At 40.3% G+C, this 17,519-nt stretch overlaps 1 protein-coding gene across 3 annotated transcripts in view; it reads right to left on the reverse strand.

Annotated features, from left to right (window-relative positions):
• Window positions 1-6,709: 6,709 nt before the first annotated feature.
• Window positions 6,710-17,519, reverse strand: part of NFKBIZ (nuclear factor of kappa light polypeptide gene enhancer in B-cells inhibitor, zeta) — a 33,034-nt gene continuing 22,224 nt past the window's right edge. For 2 of the 3 annotated variants that reach the window (XM_011955027.1, XM_011955029.1), the window contains 11 exons: window positions 15,206-15,345; window positions 14,670-14,700; window positions 14,448-14,551; window positions 13,571-14,346; window positions 12,766-12,871; window positions 12,251-12,397; window positions 12,001-12,064; window positions 11,544-11,713; window positions 10,563-10,673; window positions 10,267-10,434; window positions 6,710-8,402 (listed from right to left, as the gene is read on the reverse strand). In XM_011955027.1, the coding sequence (XP_011810417.1) occupies window positions 8,349-8,402; window positions 10,267-10,434; window positions 10,563-10,673; window positions 11,544-11,713; window positions 12,001-12,064; window positions 12,251-12,397; window positions 12,766-12,871; window positions 13,571-14,346; window positions 14,448-14,551; window positions 14,670-14,700; window positions 15,206-15,334 (1,860 nt within the window). In that variant the 5' untranslated portion in view covers window positions 15,335-15,345 and the 3' untranslated portion in view covers window positions 6,710-8,348. Of the gene's footprint in view, window positions 8,403-10,266; window positions 10,435-10,562; window positions 10,674-11,543; window positions 11,714-12,000; window positions 12,065-12,250; window positions 12,398-12,765; window positions 12,872-13,570; window positions 14,347-14,447; window positions 14,552-14,669; window positions 14,701-15,205; window positions 15,346-17,498; window positions 17,514-17,519 lie in introns of those variants that run through there. The other variant, XM_011955028.1, reaches the window with a different exon arrangement.

The following is a 17,519-nucleotide window of genomic DNA, read 5'->3' on the forward strand; positions in this document are numbered from 1 at the left end:
GAGGAAAGAAACAAAATTGATTGATTTATATAGACAGGGAAATAGAATAATGTCATAAAAGAGAAACTTGTCAGCTGTCTATAAATCCTGCACTTTAAATGATGTACCTCATTAGCCTGTGTGATTAGAATGTGTATAGAAATTAATAACCTGTGTAAATTAAACTTCTGTCTATACATCTTATTACACCACACTGGCATGATCATGGATGGCTCACTGCAGCCCGGAACTCCTGGGCCCAAAATGTCCTCCCGCTTTAGCCTCCAAGTGGCAGACACTACAGGCATGTGCCACCACACCTGGCTAAAAATGTATCTTTTAAAAAAATTTTCCAGGAATATTTTGGGTAGAGGCACCATCCAAATGCTTACTTGTTTTCCCAAATCATATATTTTGAATTTTCCTTACATATGTATAAGAAGTTACACCAGACAAAATTGCTATCCTGAAGACGACCAATTCTTCCACGTCTGTGAGAGCCTAAAAAGGAGAACTTTTTGAAAATTTGAAAGTATTCTGGAAGGAATACTTCTTGGGAGCAAAAGAAAAGGATACCTTTTTTTAAAGACAAAAGGATACCTTTTTTAAAGACAAAAGAAAAGTGACATCTAATGTGAAAAAAAACAAATAAATGAAACAACTCTGGCACCGATTCAGAAAAGCAGACTCGCAGTGGACACACTCCCACTGAGGCAAACACCGGAACTAACCCTGGAGTGCTGGAATAAAAGAGCAGTTCGCCTCCAGAGCAGCCCACACCTGGCGCTTCCACAAAGGCCAGTCAGGAAGTACCCTACAGTCTTATGCAATCACTCGAAATTAAAGTCCTACCTGAGAGATGTTCGGCTGCAAATAGGGAGAGCAGGCCATGTGAATTAAGATACCATGAATTGATAAAAATAAATAGTAATTTGAAACTTAAGCCCCAGCTCAATTAGGCTAAGGAATCTAGCGTTGTTTCACAATCTGAAATGTGTCCCGATGGTCAAGCCTACCGGAGCTACGCTGACCCAACAGGTAAACACACGCTGGATCCAGCTACCAAGTTCCCAGAGCTGCTGAAATCTTTATTTCTGGAGCAAGAGCCAGAATCCTATCATTTGAAAAGATACTATCTAGACTTAAAACAGTCTATTTCAATTGAGTTTTAGCAAAGTGGAATCAACTGTTATTGTATGAAACTGGATTTGACCCTTGACTTTTAAACGTTTGCAGTTTTCAGTGACTACTCCACTGTTACCATTACGAGATCAGATGCTGTAAAGCATAGGACTTTAATGTGATTTGGGATCATGTTGCTTCTCACAGGGGCAGCTCTAGGTAGTGTGATCCAAGGTGAAGAGCAGCAGATTCATTCACATGTGTACCAGAGAGCAAAATGACAAGCGATAATCATAAAAGCTTTGCTGGAAGTTTAAGATACTTAAAGCTCTTTTAATCATTATCATAATTTTTGAGTTACAGCTCAATAAATATTTTTGTTTCTCTTAAAGTTTATCAATGATAAATGAGTTGCCTGGTCAGTGTTTAGTATTATAGCTAATAAATGAAATGGAGATATTTCACCATACATTAGATGAATAATAATATGTAAAAGGTACTCATAGATTCTGAAGACAGGCTATAGGATTGCGTGGAAAGAAATATTCATCTTATAAGTTCTAGAGATCTGTTGTACAACATTGTCCCTATTATTGTACACTTTACAGTTTCTTAGGAAAATAGAATGTTCTTACCATGATAAAATAATTTTTTAAAAAAGGAAATATTAATCTTACTCGTTTTTTAAGAGAAATAATGGTAACAGAAATTATTATAAATCCTCTTTCCTGGTGTAGTAAGTTTTAAGTTAAGGCCGCCCAAAAGATATAGCCACATCCTAATCTTCAGAACCTGTGAATGTGACCTCATTTGGAAAAAGGGTCTTTGTACAATTAAGAATATTGAGGCTGGGCATGGTGGCTCATGCCTATAATCCCAGCACTTTGGGAGGCCAAGGCGGGCAGATCACTTGAGGTCAGGAGTTCGAGAGTGCCGTGGCCAAAATGGTGAAACCTTGTCTTTACTAAAAATACAAAAATTAGCTGGACATGGTGGAGCACGCTTGTAATCCCAGCAACTTGGGAGGCTGAGGCTAGAGGATTGCTTGAACCTGGGAGGCAGAGGTTGCAGTGAACTGAGATTGTGCCACTGCACTCCAGCCTGGGTGACAGAGAGAGACTCTGTCTCAAAAAAAAAAAAAAAAAAAAAGCCGGACGCCGTGGCTCACGCCTGTAATCCCAACACTTTGGGAGGCCGAGGTGGGCGGATCACCTGAGGTAAGGAGTTCGAGACCAGCCTGGCCAAAATGGTGAAACCTTGTCTTTACTAAAAATACAAAAATTAGCTGGACATGGTGGAGCACGCTTGTAATCCCAGCAACTTGGGAGGCTGAGGCTAGAGGATTGCTTGAACCTGGGAGGCAGAGGTTGCAGTGAACTGAGATTGTGCCACTGCACTCCAGCCTGGGTGACAGAGAGAGACTCTGTCTCAAAAAAAAAAAAAAAAAAAAAAAGCCGGACGCCGTGGCTCACGCCTGTAATCCCAACACTTTGGGAGGCCGAGGTGGGCGGATCATCTGAGGCCAGGAGTTCGAGACCAGCCTGACCAACATGGTGAAACCCCATCTCTACTAAAATAGAAAATTAGCCAGGTGTGGTGGTGCATGCCTGTAATCCCAGCTACTCAGGAGGCTGAGGAAGGAGAATCGCTTGAATCCAGGAGGTGGAGGTTGTAGTGAGTTGAGATGGCACCATTGCACTCCAGCCTGGGCAAGAAGAGAGAAACTATTCCTCAAACAAATAAAATAAAATTGAGATGAGGTCATCCTGGATTACTCAGGTGGCCCCTAAATTCAGTGGTAAGAGTCCTTGTAAGAGATATACAGAGAGGAGGCACAGGGAGAAGAGGAGAAGGCCATGTGGAGATGGAGCAGACGCTGGAGTTATATTGCCACGAGGCAAGGAACACCTGGAGTCACTAGAAGCTGGACTAGAAGGCATGAATTCCACCTAGAGCCTTTGGAAGGCACATGTTTCTGCCAACACCTTGGTTTCAGAATTCTGGCCTCCAGAACTGTGACAAAATGAATTTCTCTGAGTTAAGCCACCAAGTCTGTGGTTGTTATACAGTCCTGGGAAACTAACATACTTGAGAAACTTATACTAGAGTCACCTTAGAAAAGTGATTTCTGAAATCGGGAAAAAAAAAAAAAAAGGCGACTCATGATTGTATCTTCAAAGCTGGTTTCTATACCATAGGATCCAACGTGCCTGGCACACGGCACACCATCAGTTGCTACTTCATCCCCATATGCATTCCAGCAACCCATTCTGTTACCACCATATGGCTACTGCCCAACCCCAGCTACTCTCCAAAGTCTGCATCTCCAAATTAATTTAGACTAAAACTGCACTAGAATCACCACATATAACCTGCCAGAAACCTGAAAACCCTAGAGGTTCTGATTCAGGAAGCCTGGGGTGGGGCCTAGGTATCTGCATGTTTAACAAGCTTCACATAAGATACTAATGTCCACCAAAGACTGAAACCTCGAACGCAGGGCACTCAGCAGCTGCACTATCTCATCCCCAAACCCTCTTGGGCTGATAGGCAAGGGGAATGGTGTGATGGAGAGAGCAGGGACCACAGGCCAGAGGACAAGGAGTATAAAGAAGAAAGCAAGACACATTTTGAGAGGAATCTACAATCAGTCAGGCATGATGGCTCATGCCTGTAATCCCAGCACTTTGGGAGGCTGAGGTGGGCGGATCACTTGAGGCCAGGAGTTCGAGACCAGCCTGGCCAACATGGCGAAACCCCATCTCTATTAAAAATACAAAGACATTAGCCAGGTGTGGTGGTGCGTGCCTGTAATTTCAGCTACTCAGGAGGCTGAGGCACAAGAATTGCTTGAACCTGGGAGGTGGAGACTGAGTGAGCCAAGATCTTGCCACTGACTCCAGCCTAGGCAACGGAGCAAGACTCCATCTCAAAAAAGCAAACACACAAACAAACAAAAACAACCAATCTTACTCCTCCTAGAAATGTGCCACCCATGCAATGTTTCTGGGTCTGCACAGACTCCAAAGGCTTGAAGCATAAAAGTACTGGATTAAGTCATAAACTGTATGTGAATAATAAAAATATTTGTAGACTGAAGAATAAATATGCCAAGAAAAAAAAATTTTTACGAAGTCTTCAAATTAAATTCAATTTAGGAACTATTTATTGAATGTCTACAATGTGTCAGATACTGTGCTAGGTGCAGGGCCTCTGATGACTAATAAGGCAGTGTCTCCCCTTCTCTCAAGGATTAATCCAGGGCACCAGCAGGTATAGCCAAAACCTAGTAGCATGGTTACAAGTAATCTCAAACTTTGTACCCAGGCCTGATCTCAGAGGAACCATCACAAACTTAGCCAGTGACTGAAGCTGATTTCTCTCTGAGGTCATATTCAATACAGAACAACTGAGGTTATCAGAAAATGGAAGTTAGTGGCCGTATGTTTAAGTTGACATTTGTTAAAAGAGACATTTGAGGAAATTTTCCTGTCCTGATTAAGCAAAAATATAGAAAAGATATTAAATGTTACTGATTTGACTAACAAATTGAGCTGGAAGATTTGGTCTCTCACTCTTGTAGGGATTTCTTAGTCAATATCAAACTACAGCACTAACATTAGTCCTTTGTGTGTTTTTTTGTTTGTTTGCTTGTTTGTTTTTTTGAGACGGAGTCTCACTTTGTCGCCCAGGCTGGAGTGCAGTGGCGCGATCTCAGCTCACTGCAAGCTCTGCCTCCCGGGTTCACGCCATTCTCCTGCCTCAGCCTCCTGAGTAGCTGGGACTACAGGCGCCCGCCACCACGCCCGGCTTAGTTTTTTTGTATTTTTAGTAGAGACGGGATTTCACCGTGTTAGCCAGGATGGTCTCGATCTCCTGACCTCATGATCCGCCCGCCTCAGCCTCCCAAAGTGCTGGGATTACAGGCATGAGCCACCACGCCCGGCATTAGCCTTTTGTAAAGACAGACTGCCTGACTTCATTTTCTTTAATGAGTCCAACTATGCCCATGCCCATTTTCATTAACATATCATCCATGTCACTGTGAAATCGTGGCAGAATTAAATTCAGAACCATGATAGTCAACAATTCATTAGTAATTAATAGTATAACTCTGGCTCAAAACATCACCTCCCCCAACACAATCAGTGACTCTAAGTAGGACTGGCATACATTGGTTCACTCATTCAACCAATATTTTATGAACCATTTCCATGTGCCAGGCACTGTGCTAGGCACTGAAGTTGCAGCAATGAGCACACAGTCTTGGCTTCTGTGAGGCTTTAAGATATATTCAATCAAGAGCCATTTCCCATATTCCTGTGGCAGATACCACGAATCAATCACAGCAACCTCTCCTGACAAGCCCCTACGAGCCCAAGGATTTTTCTCAACTTGATACTCGAGAATATTACCAGAGGTGGAACACAAGATGAATTTTATTGGCCACTCCAGAGTCTAACTAACTATATTACAGTCACCTGCTATTCCCACAGACGACTATGCTTTGGTTCATAGTTTGTTTCTTTCACCTGCCTCTCCTCCCTTTATATGAACATCCAAATCAACTATTCAGAAGATACAGTTCAAATGCTCTACCTTGAATCCTCCCCAGTCAGAAAGAAATATCCCTCCTGAATCTCTGTACTTTCTTTTTTAATGCTATTTAACATAGTCGGCATAGTAAAATAAATGCCATGTCTCTCACATAAATATCTTAAGGCTAAGAAATGTCTTATGTCTTAGCCTCAAATGATTTACATCTTTGCGCGCGCGTGCGCACGCGACACACACACACACACACACACTTGCTAGATACTGGTTCAACTATGAGAGAATTTGAGATTAAGAGAGAACATACACGCTCACTTGGGTAAAGCTCACTGGAGAGCTATATTCAGTGGGAGTACATCATTTCTGCTGTTCTGGTTAACAGGTTGCATTTGCAAAGCAAATTATTCTTAAGATTTTGTTATATGAAAGAAAATAGCTGATGTGCAGAAATGAAACTAGAGTGGATTCTTGTGAGTCATGGTCTTCTGAAGGTTGTAAAGCCCCAAATAGTGTACATAGCATTTGTGTGTATACATATATTTGCATTTTTCCAGGGAAAGGATGCATAGCTTTCACCAGATTCTCAAAACAGGCTATAAGAACTAGAATATATGTGCAGTAATTGTAATGACATACTGACAGATATTGATGTGTTTGTTCTCACACATGTCAAAATGGCTTGCTGGCAAAGGGAAGAACCTTTCCCAGCTTTACATTTCTCTAAGGATGACCCCAGTAATCTCCAAACTGTTTTTCCTATGATTCACTGCTCCCACTTAGTTTTTTTTTTTTTTTAGCATCTAAACATCTGAATGATTGACAGCATCTATTAAACGTCCATGATAATTTCAAAACCTAACACACTTCTACTAGTAAACTTAGCAAATAGATTTTGATGTTAAATCTTGTATACTTTCAGGAAACATGTTATCCAAAAAACCCAAATTAACACATATTAACTAACTCAGAGGTATTAAAAATCATCAATAGTACTTTTTTCTATCTAGGGAAATATAAATAAGCCACTAGGAAAAGAAAATGCATGTAAGACAAATAATATTAGTGAATTAGTTTATTTAAAACCATCAGTTTTTCCAACATGAATGGACTGGTTCATATCACACCATATTTAGAGATACAAGGTGATTATAACTAATGTGTCTACAAGACATACTGGGTCAAACAATGTGATCAATCCAAAGGGTTATCTTTTAAAAAGAACTTAAATACTCAGCTGCAAACATAAGTTAGTCACAAATGAGATTTAAAAAAAAAAAAAGTTTTTAATGAGTCAAATTTATTATAAAAACGTAGCGTGTAATCACAGCCAAATGCATTCCTCAGGCATGCCAATGGCAAGCAAAATAATGTTAATAGAATGTTATTAAAAAATAAAACTTTTTCTGAATGATGTATGTAAAACATCATGGCACATTATCATCATTTGACAACAGAAAACAGGACAGGAAGACATGTTTCAATATGGACTTTTTGTTGTTTCTATAAAGGTAAAAAAAAAACAAAAATTTCAACAGAACACGTAAATCAGAAATTCTAAAGAGTAAGCCATAAAAAGGTGTTCTCTTCCATGCAATTGCCAGCCGGGCATGGTGGCTCACTCCTGTAATCCCGGCATTTTGGGAGGCTAAGGCAGGCAGATGGCATAAGCTCAGGAGTTCAAGACCAACCTGGGCAAGGTGGCAAGATCCTGCCTCTACAAAAAATAAAATTAGCCAGGCGTGGTGGTGCACACCTGTAGTCACAGCTACTCAGGAGGCTGAGGTGGGAGGATCACTTGAGTCCAGGTCAAGCCTGAAGTGAGTCAAGATCATGCCACTGCACTCCAACCTGGGTGCCAGAGCAAGACCCTGTGTCTCGGGAAGGTAAAAAAGCATGCAATTCCCTACAAATAATGTCTAATTTCAATGCATGAGAAAAAGCGTCTTTACAATTCAAATATATCTTTCAGCCAGTAGAGGAACAACTCCATAACTCCCCATCTGCTTTATCTACAAAGACTTAGTGATTACACAATAAAAACTCCTTGGAATTGTAAAATAAATTTTAAATAGCAACAATTCACTTGTTCTTTTCTATTTTATTGACTTATACATTTTCAAATATGACCATGTTAATGACCAAGTATGTACAATATTTTTAAGGACAAAATAACAATTATATACAGTTTGCAAAGATCAAATTCTAACCATGGACACCTTTCTTCTAGTCCAATGACTGAAGCCTGTCCAGTGCCAGTAACTCCCAGGGACTGCATAAGGCCAAATGAAGCCTCAATGCTGTATTTACCTTTTTCCTTTCAAACACGCTTTCATTTTTCTTAAAGAAACATTTACAATGTACCTGCTTTGAAAATATTAACAATGTTTTGTGCCACAGATCAAAGTCCTTGCCTACTCACAAGCTACTGTTAATTGAAGGCAATGTTACCACTCAGATCAAATTCATATGTCTAGATCCCAGATACCTGGGTATGAAATATGCAAATCTGCCAAGAGAAATTAGATATTTTTCTTTTCTTTTAATATAACCCACTATATAATAGTGAACTAAATATGTTTGTTTCATAGAAACAACTTACATTTGCCAATATGAGGCAAATGGTCTATGTACAGATATATCAGGACTGCCTAACTGACAGTGAGTGTTGCTAGCCAGGCTCCAAGCTAATGGAGCTAATACGGTGGAGCTCTCTGCTGAATGGACTTCCCCTTCAGGATACGTCGGATCTGGAAGAGAAACAAATAAAATTTGTGAGGTTTATTTCTTATGGCCAATGCAGTGTATTTCCTTCTGAGTTTCATTCTTTTCTTATACAATCTACACTACTCCTATTAACTTGTAAGTATGTGAAGAAATACATACAATACTTCTCAAGATTTTGAGGTGACTCTTAAAAATACTAAACTCCTTTTAAAGCTTATTTCAGATCTCCTATAATAATCTTTGGGTCCAAGAAAGTAAAACATCTCCATTAAAAATTATCTGAAGTTGAAAATCTCCATAAACTTAAATAACACCTATATTCTTTTCCTAATTTTTACTCTTGCTATTCGTGAGAACATTTAATATAAGGCAGTAATTAAGGCAAATTATAATATCTCACTTATCTTGAAGTCAGCCTCAACTAACAAGAACACAAAACCCACATTTTATGATACACACACACACAAGTAAATCCTTAATACCATTCGAGTCAAAACAGCTGTCATGATATCCATTAAAGCATCTACACGTAACTTCATGGATCACAGAAAAGATCCTGGCTCATTCAGAGTGATTCGTTTTATACCCCAGTCTGACAAATTTTATTTTCTATCTCTCAGCCTCCAGCAGAGAAGCAGCAACAATTTAGAAGAAAGGAGATTGAGGTAGGAGATACAACTGATAGCTGCTAGAAGGGAACACACGATCCCAGTATCACGATAAAAGCCCGGGAAAAGACCCTCTACCTGCCCAACACACACAAAATACCAAAGCAAAAAGGAGATAATCTGAGAACATTTAATGAAGAGCTAAATGGCTTAATACCTCAATAATCCCTGAGAGCATAGTTATATGACTGCATACCACAAACAGTGCAGCAGAAGCAAACACTGGGCTTAGGACTCTGCCTTTTTACAAGCTAATGATGGTTCTGGTCCTTGGAACCTCTCTGAATATCAATTTTCTCAGCTGAAACTTGAAAGTTGCAAAGTTCTTCTAACTATTAAATGATATACATGAAAACTCTTTACAAACTATCGAAAGATTCTTTCTAAATTACATAGAGCTCTCTACATAAAGGCTACTATAACACTATGGTCGTAATGACAGCTCAGAATCAAAGAAAAAGCTAAACTGCATTCCACATATTTTATTTTGTGATTAGTAAAGTATGTAATGACCTACCCACAGCCACAATCCCCCTCATTCCCCCCAGGAAAAGAGTTCTATCAAAAACATTTTAAGTTCTTAAAAGAATAAGTTCTTATTATCTAAAAAGTTTGCTCATGAAACTATTCAATCCTCAATGATAACATATAACCATATTTGATGAATAAAGCATTAATTCTGTTTAAAGTATAAAGTATTTCTAGGCTTGAAATTATGTAATATTTCCATTTTTGGTTCAGTATCACTTTGTAGATAGAAATAATTCTAACTATTGATGTTCACTGAGCTCTTCTTACTCTGTACCTGGGACTATTGTCAGCACTCCACATATAACAACTCATTTAATATCCACAATATTTGAAGGCTCATACCTTACAAGACTAAGATTCTCTTTCCTTGGTATCTGCAGGAACCTTGGTACCTTCTCTTTCCGCACCTTAAACCATTCTGACTTCCTCTAACCCTAAGTCTGTGTCACAGAATACTACCTGACCTCTAACCATTTGGAGTCTATGGATAAACCCTCAGATTTCTGAACTGCTCTGTTTCCAAAGGAAGAGGAACACCAAAACGCTATGATGGCTACCGTGAGACACAGACACTGATAGAGCCCACCTAAAGAGCAACAGCTGGCCTCCGCCCTGCACAGCCTAACCTCCCTTTATGTTTCAGATTGGAGTGCCAAGAAGTACTTCCTCTCCCTCCTGTGCCTCTCACCTGTTCTCCCACAGGGCCATCGGGAACCAAATGCACTGGCTGTTCGTTCTCCAAGTTCCGAGTACTTGGGTCGGCTCCCTTCCTCATCAACAGGCGGACGGCATCTAATTGTGTCAGCCGGTACTGCAGGCTGGCAGCAACATGGAGGGCAGTGTTGCCGTTGTAAGCCTGAAGATAAAACGAAAGACCAGACATCAGGAAGGGGGAAATTTCATGAAAGGAGCTCAAAAACTTTGAAAAGGTGTACAGAAGGCCATTCCCACTCTGGTGTGGTTATTAAAGCTTTCTAAAAGTACCTTTGCATTCACAAAAGACAGGCAACTGGGCAGCTCCAAAAAGAGGCGAATGAGTTCCAGATTTGCTTCTTCAGCTGCCAAATGCAGGGCTGTGCGGCCACTTTTGCGATCCTTGTCAAAGGCAAGAGGGAGAAAAAAAAAAAAGAAAATCCAGATACCATGCCTTGGAACACACTTTTCACCCAATCTCTTGAATGTCTGATTCGGCTTCAGAGACTCACTTTGAATGCTCCCTTCTCCACAATGCCTTGCTTAATCCCAAGCTAAAGGGAATCTTTTATTTCTCTTAAATTTCCTATTAATTTGCCTATATGCCTCTTGTCACAATGTACCTTTTTATACAGAGTGGCCATAAAATGTAGAAATATAAATGATATTTTTAAATCCTATGTCGTAACAGATCAGGAAACCATTTATTATGTATTCACCTGCATTTCCAGATTTGGTAGCCTCCCTGTAGAGTCATATTTAGCTGTATCTCTCACCTCTTTTACTAGACAGTAAGCCTCAAGGGTCCAAACGGTTTATGACTTAGGCAATTTTCCCCCACATATTCAGTGAATAAAACCAAATTTTAAAAGAATATTTTCCAGCTTAAAAAACAGAAGATGAATTTCACATCCCACAATGAAGAAACCCTTACAAAAAGCACTACCTTTATTCTCAGTGTATGCAAATGGAAGCCAAAATGACAATATCAATTTTAGGTATTTTCTTTTCCTTTCAAAGACTAATTTATTTTACACCTAAATGACCTTTTGGTAATAATCCACAGATTCAAAGCAAATCAAAAAAACACATGAAACAATCTGTTAAAATCTGAGCTTCTTAACCACCCCATACATTGCTACTCACACCATTAATTTCAAAAAAAAAAAAAAAGGGGGAAGTTTGAATCTATACTTGGAAGCAAGGTCTTTTGCTCTTCTGCTATAACCAGCTTCTCCCCTACCCCATCTTAAACCTTTTCTTTGAATTTACCTTCGCTTCCACCGCTGCTCCCATTTGAATTAGGCACTTAATGGTATCAACCAGACTCTTATTCTTCAGTAAAAGCTCCTGAACTTCAGGTGAATGAGGCTGTTGATTTCTCTGGAGTTCATGGACCACAGCATTGTGGGCTATGACTGCACAATGAAGGGGAGTCAGGCCTAGAAGAAAAGTATAATCAAGCAGTGGTCGAGCATCCCATCAGGTCTTTTGGTCCTTCTATAACGACAAAAGTTGAGGATGGCCTCTAACTTAACCTACAAATGGGCTTCGCAAGAACTAGTAAAGCAATCTGAATATAGTCCCTTTGTTGGGTCTCGGTGCTAATTTCATCTACAGAGTATTTTAGCTTTAATTACCTTCCTTCTTAGTATGATACTTAGTACCCTTAGACCTTATGGGTCCCCCCCCAAGTGGCTCTCAATCTAATAAAGTTTCAGTTGCTTACCATCATAGTTAGTTGCCTCAAGATCCACAAACTGATTACTTCCCAGTGCTCCCTTCTGAATCGCCTGCAGGTTTTAAAAACAGACATCTGTTAGCAACACAAGCTGCGCATATACCTATTAGAATCCCCAAGAAATGAGTAAGTTAACTCAAAATAGATTATTGCAATAGGCAACCTACATCCAACTTCTAATATCCAACTGTATCTCTCTGGCCTTGCAATGATGGAAGCCTGGTCTGCTGCCTCTTACCTGAAGCACCTGGGAGTGGCCCTTCTCAGCACAGACATGCAGAGGTGTTCTTCCCCAGCAGTCTGTGGTGTTCACCTGCGCCCCGAGGTTCACCAGATCCTGCACAATGAGATGCTGATTGGCAGCCACTGCCACCTGAAAGGCACTCTGGATATCCAGAGGAAAAACATACATACAATGTTATCATAACAAGGAATATGAAACTAAACTATGACTGAGGGAAAAACCCACATAGAGAATATAAATCCTTTGAATAAGTAATCAAATACTGTAAGACAAGGAAACTAAAGTAAGCCGAGGGTGTGGCTTTATTACACTCAGTGTTTGGTCAAATAGCTACAAAGTTAATGTTAATAACTTCAAGGTTGATGATAGCAAAAAGTCAACATCTCAAAGTTAATATTAACTAAACTCTCTTGATGTTGAGCTCTAAGATGATCTACACATAAGGCTGGTCATCATTCACTTCACCATGACCCCCTCTTTGCCATTTCAGACTCTGTCAAGGTCCTCACCTGTCCATTGTGCTCTTTAATATCCAGCATGTGAAGTGCATTCATCTTTCTTGCTAGAACATAGGAAAGTGCCCTTCTCCCTTGGGCAACAGCAATATGAAGGAACCTGGGGAACACAGAAAGGAAAAGGGGTGAATTATTTCTGATTTCACTAAGTTGTTCTTTTGAAAAAAAAAGTCTTCCTTTAGCCCCCTTTTTACATATTGGTACACTCAAATGCAGCATTACAAAGCATGATTTGTCTTTTCTGCTACACTGATAATACACCCCGGTTGAAACAGGACGGGTTAGGCTATCAGAAATAAGAGAAAGAAGAATGTTAAGCAGCATGCTGATCACCTTACATCTATTATTTTTAATACTCATGAAATCCCTATACAAGAGGTATTATCATTTTACATCTCCAGGAACTGAGACATAAAGAGGTTAAATAACTTGCCCAAGGCCACAAAGGCATCAGGACAGATTAAGATCAATCTGCAAAACAACTCACAGTTTATCCCTAATCATGATCTAATTGTTTCTGTTCTACAGTCTACGCTGGTCTTCCAAACCCAATTATTCAAGATGACACAGATATTTTTACGATTTAGAACAGGTTATTTGTTCAGCCAAAAAATTTCTTTGAAGGAAAACCCTTTCTTGACATATTAGCTATCACTGCGTGGCGGTTTCTATCTATACTAGTCATCTTGGTTAGCCAACCACTAAGGTATACCTTGGTATACCCTAGAAAAATTCTATGCTTACTAGTCCAACAAGTGTGGCTTGCCTAATTAAGAACACAAGATAAAAGGATACTCACGTGTCACCATCTGCATCCTTTGAAAGAAACTGGTCTTGGGAAACATTTGCCAATTTGCTTTCTTCCTGCTCCACTTGCCACTGAAAAAGTGATTTCCCTAACTGTGTGGTATTCATCGGATTTCCAGGGATGTTTGGGAATGGCAGTGAAGTGTTTGCAGCATCAGAGGCCATCTCGTGCCCCGCCATGGCCTCACAGGGGCTGTTGGACATCATGCTGAAGCTGTGCAAGTGAGCATCATTTTGCTGCTGGACACTGGAGGAAGTCGGAACGGGATGAGCAATATTCTCAGATTCCCTTTTATCATTAAGAAAGGAAACTAAGCTTTGGTTTGGACAAAACTGTGATTCTTGACCATCAAAGAGGTTCGGTTCGTAAGTGGGGGACTGGGAAGGTCTGGAGAAAGGACTGTATTCCAGAGTTGGTTTATGGGTGTAGTGCGGCTGCTGCTCTACATGCTGGCTCTGCGGAGAATACTGGTACAGGGAAGCCTGGTCTATCACTTGTGGGGAGCTGCTGACTTGGAATGATTGGTATTTCTGAGGTGGAGAAAAGACCTGCCCTCCATGGAAGTCTTGACACTGCTCTGCAGGGGAGCTCTGAGGGACCACCACGGGGTTCAACCAGCTAACTTGAACTGTGTTCAGGGAAACGGGGCTGCATTCATTCTTAATGTTGATAATGTTCTGAAGCAGATCAGCACTGCTGTCCTGTTTGGGTTCACTGTGATGAACATCTTCCATGCTCTCCCCAGGCGTTGGTGTTTGAGGTGGTGTCTGGAAAGAAGTAAAATGCAACTTGCACACTCACTTCCTTCTAAAATTATCCCAGGAATAATTTCCAAAGGATAGTCAGAGGACAATGGTAAGATACTTACCAAAAATTGGGAATGCAACAGAGTTGGCCTTTTGCAAGCTGGTCCATCAGACAACGAATCAGGCCCTTTCCTTTTCCCACCATATGATACTGTGTTCTTCCATTCTGTACCCAAAGGAATACAGCCTCTGTGATCATCTTATTTTATAAATGTTACCCGTAATTACACTCTATGATTTTACTCTAAAGCCCCGAAAAAATTATGAATATAAGGAACTCTTACCTCTGAACTGTTCTATGTTCACACCTTGTGTCTATAAAGAAAAAAGTTTCCAATTTAGTGTATACAAAATGACTTCCTCTTAATATAACATCAGTAAGTAAGCTTATCTCTAACACCCTTTATAGCTTACCATAAATCTCTGATACGGTTTTTCTATCAATATTGATTTTCTATGTCAATTTTTATTCTATCTTGCAACTTCCTCATTTTCACTTTCACCTTAGCTCAACGCAGGTCAAGATGAAATTAATAAGAGCATTTGATTTTTCCCCTTCTAGTTAAAACGTTCCATTTCGGTTGAGTCCCTGAACTTGCCTTCATTTATTCATTCATTAAGTTTCTCTTGCCCGCCTACCAGGTGTCTGGCACTGGGCTCAGTAGGATGCAACAGACCAAAGATCATCTCTGTCCTATGGACTCTGTCATCTATGAAAAACTTCAAGTAACTGACTTGATGACTGGACCTAGGCCATCGTAACAACCCAGACTAACCCCTCCCCACCACCCTACACTCAAAACAGAAAAACAGATGTCACCTTAAAATCATCCACAGCTTGGCCAGAGCCCTTCTGTTTATGACTTCGGATGTGCAACAGGAGTTCCTTCACCGAGTTCTTCACCCGAACACCTTGAAAAGGGCCTCTCTGCTGCCTGCCAACCCCCATATGGGGCTCAACTGTTCAAAAGAAAACAAAACATATTCCTGGTTAAATATCTTCACAGACATAAACGTTACTAATCCTAATCCCAAAAGTATAGCTGTTGCCTCATGTATAAAGTCCCCAAGCAGCAGATTGCAAAACATTTCCAACTTGCTCTGGTCAATCAATGGCCTTGTGAGTCCCGAGCTCTGCTCAAGGGTCCTAAGTTGCCTGATACCTTTCTCTACTGGGTACCCTAAGAAATTAAAGCTCATAAAAACATGGTCAAGGATCCTCAGAACCAAGAGGTAAACCCAAATTAAGCCTCTCTATCTTTCAGCTCTAACCACCCATGAGAATGGATCACAAATTTTGCCATCCTGACTCTCATAGATCTATAATTATTCTTGACTTTGGAAAAACCTTGGGGAGCAAGTGATAAATGATGCACTTTTAGCTTTTTAAACCAATGGTTTTATGTTCACATAGAAATTTTAAAGTCTATCAATTCCGCTTACCCAAGAAGGCACAAAACAACTTCTTTCAAAGATCTCAATGTACCAAAACCTGACAATTAACAATGTCTTAGATTTATGTCTTATTATTTCCTTCAATTCAACCGTGCCAAAAAAAAAAGCTGCTTAAATTAACTGAGCTTAAACACATTTCTACATATGCAAACAGGATTTCCCCTCACTGACTGTTTTTGGAATTACTTACACAGGTCTTCTAAGTAAAAAGGAAATATGCTTGTTTCACTTTTAAATTCTGAAATACAATTTAGCATTTAGTATAGAAGTACAGTACACCACTTTTAATCACTATTATGTCACAACCTCTTAGTATGTGTGTTGAACATAAATTCACAAAAAGTCAGTAAATGAATAATTCAGCCACTCCATCAAGTGTAGAAAAAAATAAGGTGGGGCAAGAAACAACGCATAATTTGAACATATGTATCTATCATAAATATATGAGATAAATAGTTCAATGATACGGTAAGTGAAACATTAGTTGGCTTTAAGTTTAGGGATTTCAAAAGATACCAGAATTGCCAGAATCTAACACAGCATTTTTCTGGAATGAGAGCAGTTAATAATCCAACGTCACAGAGATAAAAAAAAAAAAAAATGCAGTTTCAGAAATCCCCTGTGGCTGTGTGGTAAACCAAGGGACTAGCAAAACAGTTTCAGCCAGATGAAGGCCAAATGGGGAAGAAAAGGTCCTAAACACACATTCTTTCTGGATCTGCTACACAGTGGTTTAAATCACTTTTCACATGATTTTAAATGACTTAAAATGAAAATGAGAAATCACTTTTTAAAATAAATGACAACCAAAACAGGAGTGGCTAAGAGCGGGAAACACCGGAAAGAGATGTTCTTTAAAATCATGCTGATTAGACTCTCAACGGTTCAATTATGGAGGCGTTTTTCTAGCCTACCCACAGGGGCATCCTGTTTTCCCCCAAATTATGCAACTCAGTTCACTAAGAAAGGAAACCAATTCGCAGCCAACGAAAGATAACATTACGTCTTTCTCTGCTAGATATGGCTTATCCGTTGTTTTTTTTAAGGCATACAGAACGAAAATAAGACCTCAGAAATTCTGGACAGACTTCCGAAAGTCGCCAAACTAAAGGCATAACTTGAGTTGGTTTGGTTTTCAGCCCTGCTTCACCTTAATAACAGCAGTTTTCTTTTCTTTGACGGTCAAGTATTTTTACTTAAAACTTCCATAAATAACTGACGAAGAAATAAGTCATGACCTTTAACGCAATCCCCAAACCCTTATCCTCTGCTACAGCTTTTCACTAAAATAGTCACAAGAAGAAAATTACACCTACATCAAACCCCAAATCTCATCATAGTATATTAATTATAACTCAACAAAGCTGCTTCTTAGAGAGTGAGCGATCTCCTGGTCACTCGCCCGGCAGTCAGTGCTCGGCCGAGCGGTTTCCGAAGCCCCGAGGCCCGCAAGAGGGCGCCGGTACGGCGGGCCGCCGAAGGGCGTGTAGATGTGGCAGGCGTCCGGCCCGGGCAAGGCGGGGAGGGGTAATTGATGGCTAAGGTGCGTACGTCCTAGCTCTAAGGAGGGCGCAGGGGCCACCCTCCATCTGGGGAGTCTTCCAACCTCCCAGGACGTGCGCGCCGCGAGAACGCAGCGGTGCGGGGCCGGCTGGTACCTGGATGGCGCTCGGCGCGGG

The sequence above is a fragment of the Colobus angolensis genome, unplaced genomic scaffold, assembly GCF_000951035.1.
Source record: "Colobus angolensis palliatus isolate OR3802 unplaced genomic scaffold, Cang.pa_1.0 Scaffold393, whole genome shotgun sequence".
NCBI classification, from domain to species: domain Eukaryota; kingdom Metazoa; phylum Chordata; class Mammalia; order Primates; family Cercopithecidae; genus Colobus; species Colobus angolensis.